Genomic DNA, 10146 nt, shown 5'->3' with positions numbered 1-10146 from the left:
CCCGTTACCTAGCAACCCCAGAGAAGCCCAGCCCGTTACCTAGCAACCCCAGAGAAGCCAGCCCGTTACCTAGCAACCCCAGAGAAGCCCAGCCCGTTACCTACCAACCCCAGAGAAGCCCAGCCAATCACCTAGCAACCCCAGAGAAGCCCAGCCAATCACCTAGCAACCCCAGAGAAAAGACTGCTGGAAAAGACAAGACTTGATATTAACAACAAAATACTAGTTCCAGATTATTTCACAGAGAACAGGACATTTTTCCCATGTTACAAGTGAAATAGTCTGTCAGTTTAGCTAGTATTATTTTCATCAACATTAAGCTTACGTGGCTGAAAATAAGCTCCTATGTCTTGCTGAAAAGACATTATTTCTTTTCAGCAAGCAAACTTACTAAGCTTGAAATAAGCTTAGTAAGCTTATTTCAAGCTTACTAAGATATTTGTACTCAAATTTTGACCACAAAACTAGACCAAAAATACTTGGTAAGATTTTGCATTTTTGCAGTTACACTTGCTATTATATCAATATAATAGCAGAACACTTTATATGGCCATATAAAGTGCCTGGACAGAATTGTAAATATACTTACAGAATAGCAGCTAAGTTGCTAAGTGAACACATCTATAATTAATATTGCAAACGGAACAAATTAAGATACTTTTCAAAATATGTCTCTTATCCTTTTAAGTGGTCAAATCTGACTAGTTGATAGTATGAAGAGATTCAAACTGATCTCAGTGTGTCCTCTATATAATCTTAATTCTTACTATTCTGTCCATCAGGGTCCTGTTGGTCTCACCGGCCCCAAAGGAGACCAGGTATTTTTAGTAATAACTTGTATTATCACTGCTGTTATCCAGACTGTCATACAGATGATAGATGGTTCAGCTGGATTTAATAACCAGCCTTTTGTCTTTACTCCAGGGACCATCAGGTGCTGAAGGAATACCAGGAGAGAGGGGAGAACTGGTGAGTGACACACAGACTGAGTGACACAAGCTAACAAAACCTGCCATGAGAAACAATAAAGGTCTGTTAAGATTATATATATGTGAAAGTCTGGTAGAAAAACCTTCCTCCACATTCATGAAATATTAATCGATGTTCTTCATTTTCATTCCAGGGTGACCAAGGAGAACCAGGAGAGAAAGGATCGGTACGTAGGCCCGAGCCCTCTCTCTGTATCTTCCTGAAGTCTGTGTGTATTTACAGTTATTATATTATGTAACATGAGTCAGCAAATTGTAAAGAGCGACTGGGCATTGAAGTAAGGATAACATATTGGAAAAGGCTGGTGTTAAATTTCCTTAAGCTTTTCTTACAGTGTAATCATCTGAGTATTTTCTATGGTTTATCTTGTTTTTATTCACATAGTTTTCAACATTTTAATATTGGCATGGTTTGAAATTTTAAAGTCATTTATGTTTTCAGATTCACATTTGCAAAGTTCAGAATTGTACATTTAATCAGTCACATTCACTTGAATAACTTTTTGAAAGAAAAAAAATTACATTTAGGAGTATTTTTTGTACTCTGTGAATTTTACCTGAGTACTTTAATTATGAGGTATTGCTACTCTTACTTGAGTAAAATTTCTGTACACTCTTCCCACTGTGAGTAACTTCACTGAATGGAAAACAAAGATGTTTAACCAAAAAGTGGAGAGTGACCCACTGGAGGCCCTGGGAATGCAAAACAAAACATTAAAATTAGGAAAATTAAACGTCATCCAGGCCTTTACTTCATCAAGGCACTCAGATATTGACTGCATAGAGTATCTTTCCTCTTGTTTCTGTGTAAATTATACCTGGCAGTCATCAGTGTAAAGATGAAAAGAACATTTGTGTTTTCTAAAGATAGAAGTAAATGAAAAAAGGAGAGGCCCAAGAACTGAGCCTTGTGGAACTCCACAAGAAACTGAAACAGAGGAAGATTTTGAATATCACAGGCTACCACAAGATGTCCTTTTTGTATATATCTTTAGAAATGATTGTGATGGGTAGTGTCAGGAGTACAGTTCATGTCTCTTAATTCTTCTTTTGTGCTGACTGCAGCTCGGTCCACCAGGAGAAACAGGAAACAAAGGACCTGAAGGCGGCCGCGGGCTGCCGGGCAAAGAGGGCAAGTCGGGTCAGCTAGGACCACGAGGCATGCAGGGAGACACCGGGGTGCCGGGACTACCTGGGGAGCAGGGACCAGCGGTGAGAAAATACCACCCCAAAGGAAAATATATGGAAATAATTGTGGACAAAATATAAATTAGAGGAGTAAAGCAGATTCTCCTTCTCAACTCCTGTGCTACTAAAAAGCCTTTCCTGCAATCTAATGGCTCTTATTTAAACAGTACTCAGTATTGTTTTGTTTTTGTCATCCTTAAAGGTCATCAAACTAATTTTAATATAAGTCTAAAATCCTTAGTCAAAGAGTTATTTCATTTACACAACAAAACAAAATCTTCCCAAGTATTTTTAGTCTAATTTCTACTGCAAATGTCTGGGTATGCTTGAAATAAGACAAAACAAACTAACAAGTAACTTTTTAGGAAGATATAAGAGCATGTTACCATGTATATTCAAAGGTCAAAATATATATATCAGAAACAAAAAAATAAGAATGGGAGACTGTACAGCAAGGACAAATTTACAACACAGGAGAACTAATACTGTACCATTACTAAAAGAAAAGCATGCTTAGGTAAAAAGAAATTTGTAAGTAAGTTGAGTAATAAAATATGAATCAGTGCAGCAGGACAATCAATCAATAGCAACATATAACACGATAGACACATTATCAATGTCAATAGATAACACTGCTGACAGAATATTCAATATACAGGATATTCACTGAACTCCGATCCAGAACTGCACAGCATTCTGGGAGATGTAGGCAGACGAAAAACTTAAGCCGTACAACCTATTTCTGCTAGCTAAGAAAGATTGGTGGAATCAAGTCACTCACTCACTCTTTGGTTACCTAGCAACTCACACATTCTGTGGTTACCTAGCAACAAACTGCTGAGTAACTGGCAAAGCAACAGCTTAAGGTTTCCACACTGTGCCTACTTAAAAATAAAAAAAAAAACAACAGACAGGAGTGAAAACTGCATAAAACAGGAAAGGTCACCACACCAGTTTTGAAGTATTTGAGATATTTAAAACAACAACAAAAAAGAATCAATAATTATTCATGTCGATTGATATAAAATGGTTATATCGTGATTCGATTGTCGGCCTAATTGTCATACTTTCAGGGCAAACCACCAACAGATAGGCACATCAAACAGGTCTGCATGAGAGTAATGCAAGGTAAGTGTTTGTCATCTTGCTAGCTGGCTTTAGGATTCGGTTGCTTTAGCATCATCAAGTCACCTCATATACCTCACATGTCTATGTCACAGAGCAGCTGGCCCAGTTAGCGGCCAGCCTGAGCAGGCCTGAGTCAGGCATCTCCGGACTCCCCGGCCCACCTGGTCCACCTGGCCCACCGGGTTCGCCTGGAGAGAACGGATTCCCAGGCCACTCTGGGTCGAGAGGTCTCCCCGGTTTGAAGGGTCCACCTGGGCTAATCGGCCGCAAAGGACCAAAAGGTGAAATCCAAACTGGAATTTCTTATCTGTAACTTCCCCTGTTTACTTTAAGGATGTCCATAGTTATTGAGATAGTTAATAACAACAAAGTTACATTTACTCAGGGTACTTGAGTAAATTTCTGGAAAAAATAATTTACTTTTAGGCATATTCTTACTTTTACTTGAGTAATTTTATGACATATCGCTGCTCTATGGACTGTGAGTAACTCTGCTGAATGAGGAACAACCAAACATTTACCAGAGACACTGCAAAAACACAAAATCTTACCAAGTACAAAATGACATCATCAGAGGGACCAAAATATAAAGTTATGTGGAAAGTTTGGTAATTTAAAGATCTAAATGAAAGTAATTGATATAAATAACATAATTACAAAATAAAATCAAGAAAAAGAAACATTTTACTAACTTTATGAAACTTTAAATTCATTTAAAAAAATGTAACTTTTGTTAAAGTTTCATGAAGCTTATGAAACTTTAACAAAACCTGAAGATGGACTGCAAAAATACAAAATCTTACCAAGGAGTTTTGTTCTAGTATAATAGTATAATAACTTACAAATAACTTTTCAGTAAGATAAATCAGCTTGTTTAAGTCAATAATTATTAATATTAATTAAAAAAACTAAACAAAACTACTAGTTTCGCTGGAAGATTATTTCACTAACCAAACATTTTTCCCATAATCTGCCATTGGAACTTTTTCATCAATGTTAAGGAATTATTGACTTAAAACAAGTTCCCATATCTCGCTGAAAAGTTACTTGTCAGTTAGTTTTGTATTATGTCAAGTATACTAAGATATTTACACTAGAAACTAGACCAACAGTATTTTATAAGATTTTTTGTTTCGGCATTGTATGCTAACAGCCTCTTGGTGCAGGGCCGCAGTGATTTCTTAGTTGGTACATTACTGCCACCTAGAGGTTAGTGAAAAAACCAACCAAAGAAACCTAGGATGCACCGATCCACTTTTTCTACACCGATGTTGTTGTCGACCAATACCGATCTGACATAGAAAAACAGCGCTGAATTGAATACATTTTTTTAAACACAGACATAAATGTACTGAATTACAAATTTATTTGATAACTTTGCACCAGTACAGCACATTGAAATAGACCAATAGCTTCTAAAGCTTGGTCAAATGTGTAAAAACAACTTTAATTTGTTCAGTCAGTGCAATCAGGAGTATAATAGCCGATGTAAAATAAATAATAAAAAACATGAAACTGACATAAACAATAGATTGACTACCAAGGAAAGTGCAACGATTCTTCATTCAAATGGTTCAGAAAGGGCAATTAGGAATTTTAACTAAATGTAAAATGAGTTATAAGTGATAGGTAAACATTATGTTGCTCAGAGCTCAAAGCATAGAATTAGATTGAATAGACTGGCCCTTATGGATCGGGAACATTGTCACCGATACCCAATACGGATTTTATTTTTTTTTAAATCAGGATCATCTCTAAGAGAAACTGAAAACTCAATCGCAAGAAAAAAATTATCAGTTTTAAAATTAGAGAAGAAATGCTTGAAGCAACAAACATCTGAAAAAAAGAGTCTGTTTTCTCGTAATAAGAGACTGTTTCGTCATTGTAATCAGTTATTTTGTTGCTAGTGTTTTAGTCTAGGTTGCTACGGTAACATTATTGATGTCTGCTCATGGTGATAACTACTGTCGTTTCTGCAGGTGACCAGGGGGACAGAGGGGACAGAGGGCCCACACTGAGGGGCTACAAAGGGGAGCCAGGAGTCCCTGGACTACCAGGTGAAGCATAATCTCTGACATGACTGTCTTTAATTAAAGTATTATTTAATAAGCACTGTTTTTTAAAAATAGTTTGATAGTTTTGATTAGGATTTCCCCAATGCTTTAGCTATTATGGAATAAACAACAGGAAATCCCAGCCGCATATAGACACTGTAAGTTGTTTGAAAAATCTAAATTTTGGAATGATCCCATATTTTGTTACTTTTGATTTTAAGACAAACATTTCAGTAAGTGACAAGAGGCCCTAAAGTAGCTCATTCTGAAAGGAGCTGAACATAGGAAGAACTGATCAGACTAAAATGTCATTATCTGAGAATGAGCTTGTGCAGAAAATGTCAGCTGCTGTCCAAGAGGCAGTTTTAGGGTATCCTGACTTTAGATCCAAATACGCTGCTGCTGGCCACCCCGCCCAACTCATTGTTTACGTTCACACGTGAAAATGACTGCAAACAGATGTGCAATTATAGTACACTTGAAATAAGATAAAAGTTGCTTAAAAGTAACTTTACAGCAAGATATCGGAGCTTATTTTAAGTGAAAATCCCCTTAATACTAATCAAAAAGTACTAGTTCCACTGGCAGATTGGAACTGCCAGTGGAACTAGCAGTTCCAATCTGCTAGTTATAACATGACACTTATAACATGAACACTTATAACATGTTCATGTTATAAGTGTTCATGTTATAAATGAAATCACTTATAACATGAACAAAATGTCTTGTTATATGTAAAATAATCTGCCAGTGGGACCAGTACTTTTTCACAAATATTAAGCATATTTAATATTAGTAATTAAATATTATTTGTCTTTTACAGCAAGCATAAAGGTAAAACCAACGGACCAAATATCCTGGAATTCAGTTTGGGTTGCTAGGTAACGGGCTGGGTTTTTGCTTAGGTTGCTAGGCAACGGGCAGTTTCTACTGATTTGTGACTTTACATTCTGAAGGATTTTGAAACAGTTAATTTTCCAGACAACAAAAACATGAACGTATTGCCTAAAAAAAACGCCTGTGTGTTTTCTTTTAAGCACTTGGGCGTTTTTTTTATAAGCAGTAGAAACCCAAAAACCCTTTGACAACATTTGTGATCTCGATAAGGCCCAAAATGAAAATTAATTTGACACTGGTCTATACTCGGTACAAAACGTAGTAAAATGGCAAATACATTTTTAAACAGTGTTATGGTCATAAATGAAAAAAAAAAAAAAAAAAAACTGAACTTCTTATCTTTGTTCACTCACCTTCCAGGTGAACCCGGCCGACCGGCTTACGGCACGAACGGCCGCGATGGAGAGCGGGGGCCGCGCGGCGTTCCAGGAATCAACGGCGTTCCAGGCCCTCCGGGTCCCGCTGGCAGGAATGGCTACTGTGAGCCGTCGCAGTGTGTCCCTCCCATGGTGGCGTCACCCAGCTTTGGGAAAAACTCCGAGACGAAGGGCCCCAGCGACGACTGAGAGGGAACAGAACTAAAAAAAACAAATCAGCAAAATAAGAGTATGTTTTTAAGCCACAATTGGAGGTTACACTGACTTTAATGCTCTAAAAACCAACCAACCAGCTTTTCCAAGTTCTTGTTTTTACCTCAGTTTTTCCATCTCTGTACTGTAAAATATAAGGAACCAAAATGAAATAACTGTACAGTCTCACCTGCTCAGTTTCTACTATGTTTCTCTGTATGTTTATGTTTATGTAAATGTGTCAATATATATAACTGGATAACAGTAGTTTGATAGTATTTAAGGTGGTTTAAGTTGCCATCATTTCTGGGCAGAAGAGGAAGTGAAGTGTGAAAGATCCTGACACAGTTTTGTATGATTTCTTATTTATTATATAAAGGTTCAATGTCATGTCTGCAAGTTGTACAAAGGAGGAAATATACACATTTTGGTTACCTTTTCTGTGAAAATATTCATTCACAATCTACAAAATACAAGAGAGCCGGCCCAAGGCAATGCAATCCCAAACCATCAGGTTCCAATTTTAACAAATTTTTAGTGTATTAGGAATGATAACGTTATTAAATTTGCATAGATCAAGTAAATTATTTTAAATTAACAATTTTAATTTAAGATATACTAGATGCTTAGTGTTGTTGTTGCCCTTCAGCCCACAGTCAAATCTTTTGCACACTAACCAGCTTCCGACCATCATACTTATCTCCTGCCAAAGAAAAAGAAAACCTGCAGAATGATGCTGCTTCGCCACAGGCTGATGTGCAGGGTTAAAGTTGAAACCAGAAGTTTAAATACACTCAATAAAAAGACACATACATCTTTCTCACTGACTGAAGTTAAATCAGACCTAATGTTTCTTGTTTTAGGTCAGTCAGAATTTCCAAAATTATTTCTACTTGCTAAAAGCCACAATTATGAAAGAAAGAATATGTTAGAGGAGTGTTTTTCTAAAGTGGGGTTCACCAGGGAGTGCTATGGGGGCCTCTGAAATATTGGAGAAAACAAATGTAATTTTTATTTTTTATTTTGATATAAATTAAAGCTATATATAATCTGTTCTTCAGTAATTATCATAAAAAGTAAGTTAAAACAACTCATTGAAGTTGGAGTTAGAAGATTGAAATAGCCTTTACTGTCCCATAGATGGGAATGCCAGGGAACGTTAATTTGACATTCTCATCTTCTGATTTAAGCAAACTAGAAATAAAGTTTCTGACAAGAAAAAGACAGAAGGAGCCTCTGCTGCAAGTAACTGCTGAAAATAATAATAATTAATGTGGAGATTAAATGAAATTTAATGGGATTAATCTAAAACATATTTTAGATTATTTTCTATCAAAAGAGGAGATTGTGGTGATTTTTTTTAAATCTGGTAATGTATTAAGAATCAGATTAATAAAGTAATAATGCATTATTTCCAAAATAGAACTAATTTCCTGCTGAAATCAGAAGATATGAGGCAACATTTATGCTAAATGAATGTAGTAACTACTGAGTGAAAGTGAAAAAAAAACAGTTTATTTACCTGTACATACTTTGCTGCATTGTTTGTGGGTTCCAGAGGGAATCCAGAGCTAATGCTGCTTGGGAACCCCTGTTTTCATTAATGTCTTCAAAATCAAAAGTTTAAATGCCGAATGGCTGCTGTCTCCTTAAACAATGAGAGAAAGCATAAATGATGGCGTCATGGGCTTGGAAACAATCTGATAGGTTAGCTGACATATTTGAGTTAATCGGAGACTCGCCTGAAACAAACTGCTTTCTGGGTTGACACGATGCTAGTTTGGCTATTTCCGCTTCCAGAACAGTGTAGGTTTTCTCCCATCTACTCGGATTCTCTCCTGTTAAAATTTCTACCGGGCCAATCAGCGAACAGAGGACAATTGTGAACGATGACGTCAATTTTCAACGCTGTTTTGGAATAGTCTGCCTGTAGCTTTAGCAATGGCAGCGGAGGAAGTGAAGGAAACTGTTCAGTCGTTGTTGGTTCCAAATACTGAATTAACGTCAACAACCGCCATCTTGTTCAGCTCAGCTCTTTTCCCTGATGTTTGCAGCTCAGACAACGTCCGGTAAGTGAACTCACCGGCGCATTACATACGTCACGGGCAAACATTAGCGAATTGTTCGGTGGCTGCTGGAGATTTTCTACCGGTCTGATTGTAAGAATATTTTTGCATCATCATCATAAAGGCAAACGAGTAAAAATGTGGTGCATGAAGACCAAAATTCCTGTCGAAGTAGTAATATATATAAAAAAATGTTCTGAATTCAAAGAACATTAAATTTCCAAAAATATTTACGTTTCTTCTGGTTTTCACCCAAATTAGAGATTTAACCCTGTATTGGTCAGTCTTGGAAATACAGTAGATAGGAATTGTGCAAACCGTCGGGGTCAGACTACGACAACTTTATTCACTGTACCAGATTATTCAAAAGAGAAGTTAAAAGTAAAATGTCTTAGATGAGCTTTATAATGTCTAGAACGTGTGTACATATGTAATTTTTGGACTTGACAATTGAAAATAATGTTAATTATACTTAATATTACACTTTCAAAAACTTTACTGCTCGCGTCTAGGAACTCTGGAAAAAAACTAGAGCGCCCCCTGTAGTTACAAAAGAGGAAGGTTATAAAATACATGCTTGTTCTAAAAGTGGTTACGAACTGCTCATTTTGGTGGTTATTGTTTACGGCTAACATAACCTCCAAAAATTAGTTACTTACAAAACTACATCAGATTTTTAATTAAAAATATTATGGCCAACACAATATGAATGAGCACCATAATTAATCGAAAACTAATTTAGTAAATGATTAACTGGAGTATACAGACTCAAAAAAGGGCATTTGCTAAAATATCACTAATATCCAGACCATTAAGCCAAAGCTGTACAAAAATATATACATTTTGCATTAAAGACAAAAAATGTAAATATGTTCTACCCAAAACTCAAGTGGTGTAGTTTTAGCTTTACCTGGCTCAGATTTTGTAAAATAAATATCCAATATGACACGTTTTGGTTGTTATTAATTTAATCCAAACCTGACCTACAGTGTTGATGTTAAGTCAAGCAGAAAAAGCAAAATTTTTCACAATATTTTTTTAGCTGCAGATGAATCATTTGCTACAAATAAGAGTACAATAAAGAATGCTGTGTTATTGGGCTTTAGACAACAAAATGTTAACAATTTTAATGATTTGATTAAATGAAAAATCTGCAGAAAGTGTCAGATAATTACTAAAAATTAAAAATTAGTCCTACATATAATATTCAACCTTCTTTCCAACAAATGACTCAGAAAATGAGACGTCCGTTTGT

At 36.1% G+C, this 10146-nt stretch overlaps 1 protein-coding gene across 1 annotated transcript in view; it reads left to right on the top strand.

Annotated features, from left to right (window-relative positions):
* Window positions 1–7264, top strand: part of col9a1a (collagen, type IX, alpha 1a) — a 23496-nt gene extending 16232 nt beyond the window's left edge. Inside the window, exons 25-32 of the mRNA XM_008418565.1 lie at window positions 783–818; window positions 925–969; window positions 1124–1156; window positions 2055–2201; window positions 3251–3305; window positions 3398–3586; window positions 5285–5362; window positions 6617–7264. Coding sequence (XP_008416787.1) covers window positions 783–818; window positions 925–969; window positions 1124–1156; window positions 2055–2201; window positions 3251–3305; window positions 3398–3586; window positions 5285–5362; window positions 6617–6822 — 789 coding nt within the window. The 3' untranslated portion in view covers window positions 6823–7264. The remainder of the gene's footprint in view (window positions 1–782; window positions 819–924; window positions 970–1123; window positions 1157–2054; window positions 2202–3250; window positions 3306–3397; window positions 3587–5284; window positions 5363–6616) is intronic.
* Window positions 7265–10146: the final 2882 nt, after the last annotated feature.

The sequence above is a fragment of the Poecilia reticulata genome, linkage group LG1 (genome assembly GCF_000633615.1).
Source record: "Poecilia reticulata strain Guanapo linkage group LG1, Guppy_female_1.0+MT, whole genome shotgun sequence".
Classification (NCBI taxonomy): Eukaryota; Metazoa; Chordata; class Actinopteri; order Cyprinodontiformes; family Poeciliidae; genus Poecilia; species Poecilia reticulata.
Note: the sequence above shows the minus strand (reverse complement) of the source record. Positions and strands in the feature narration are given on the sequence as shown.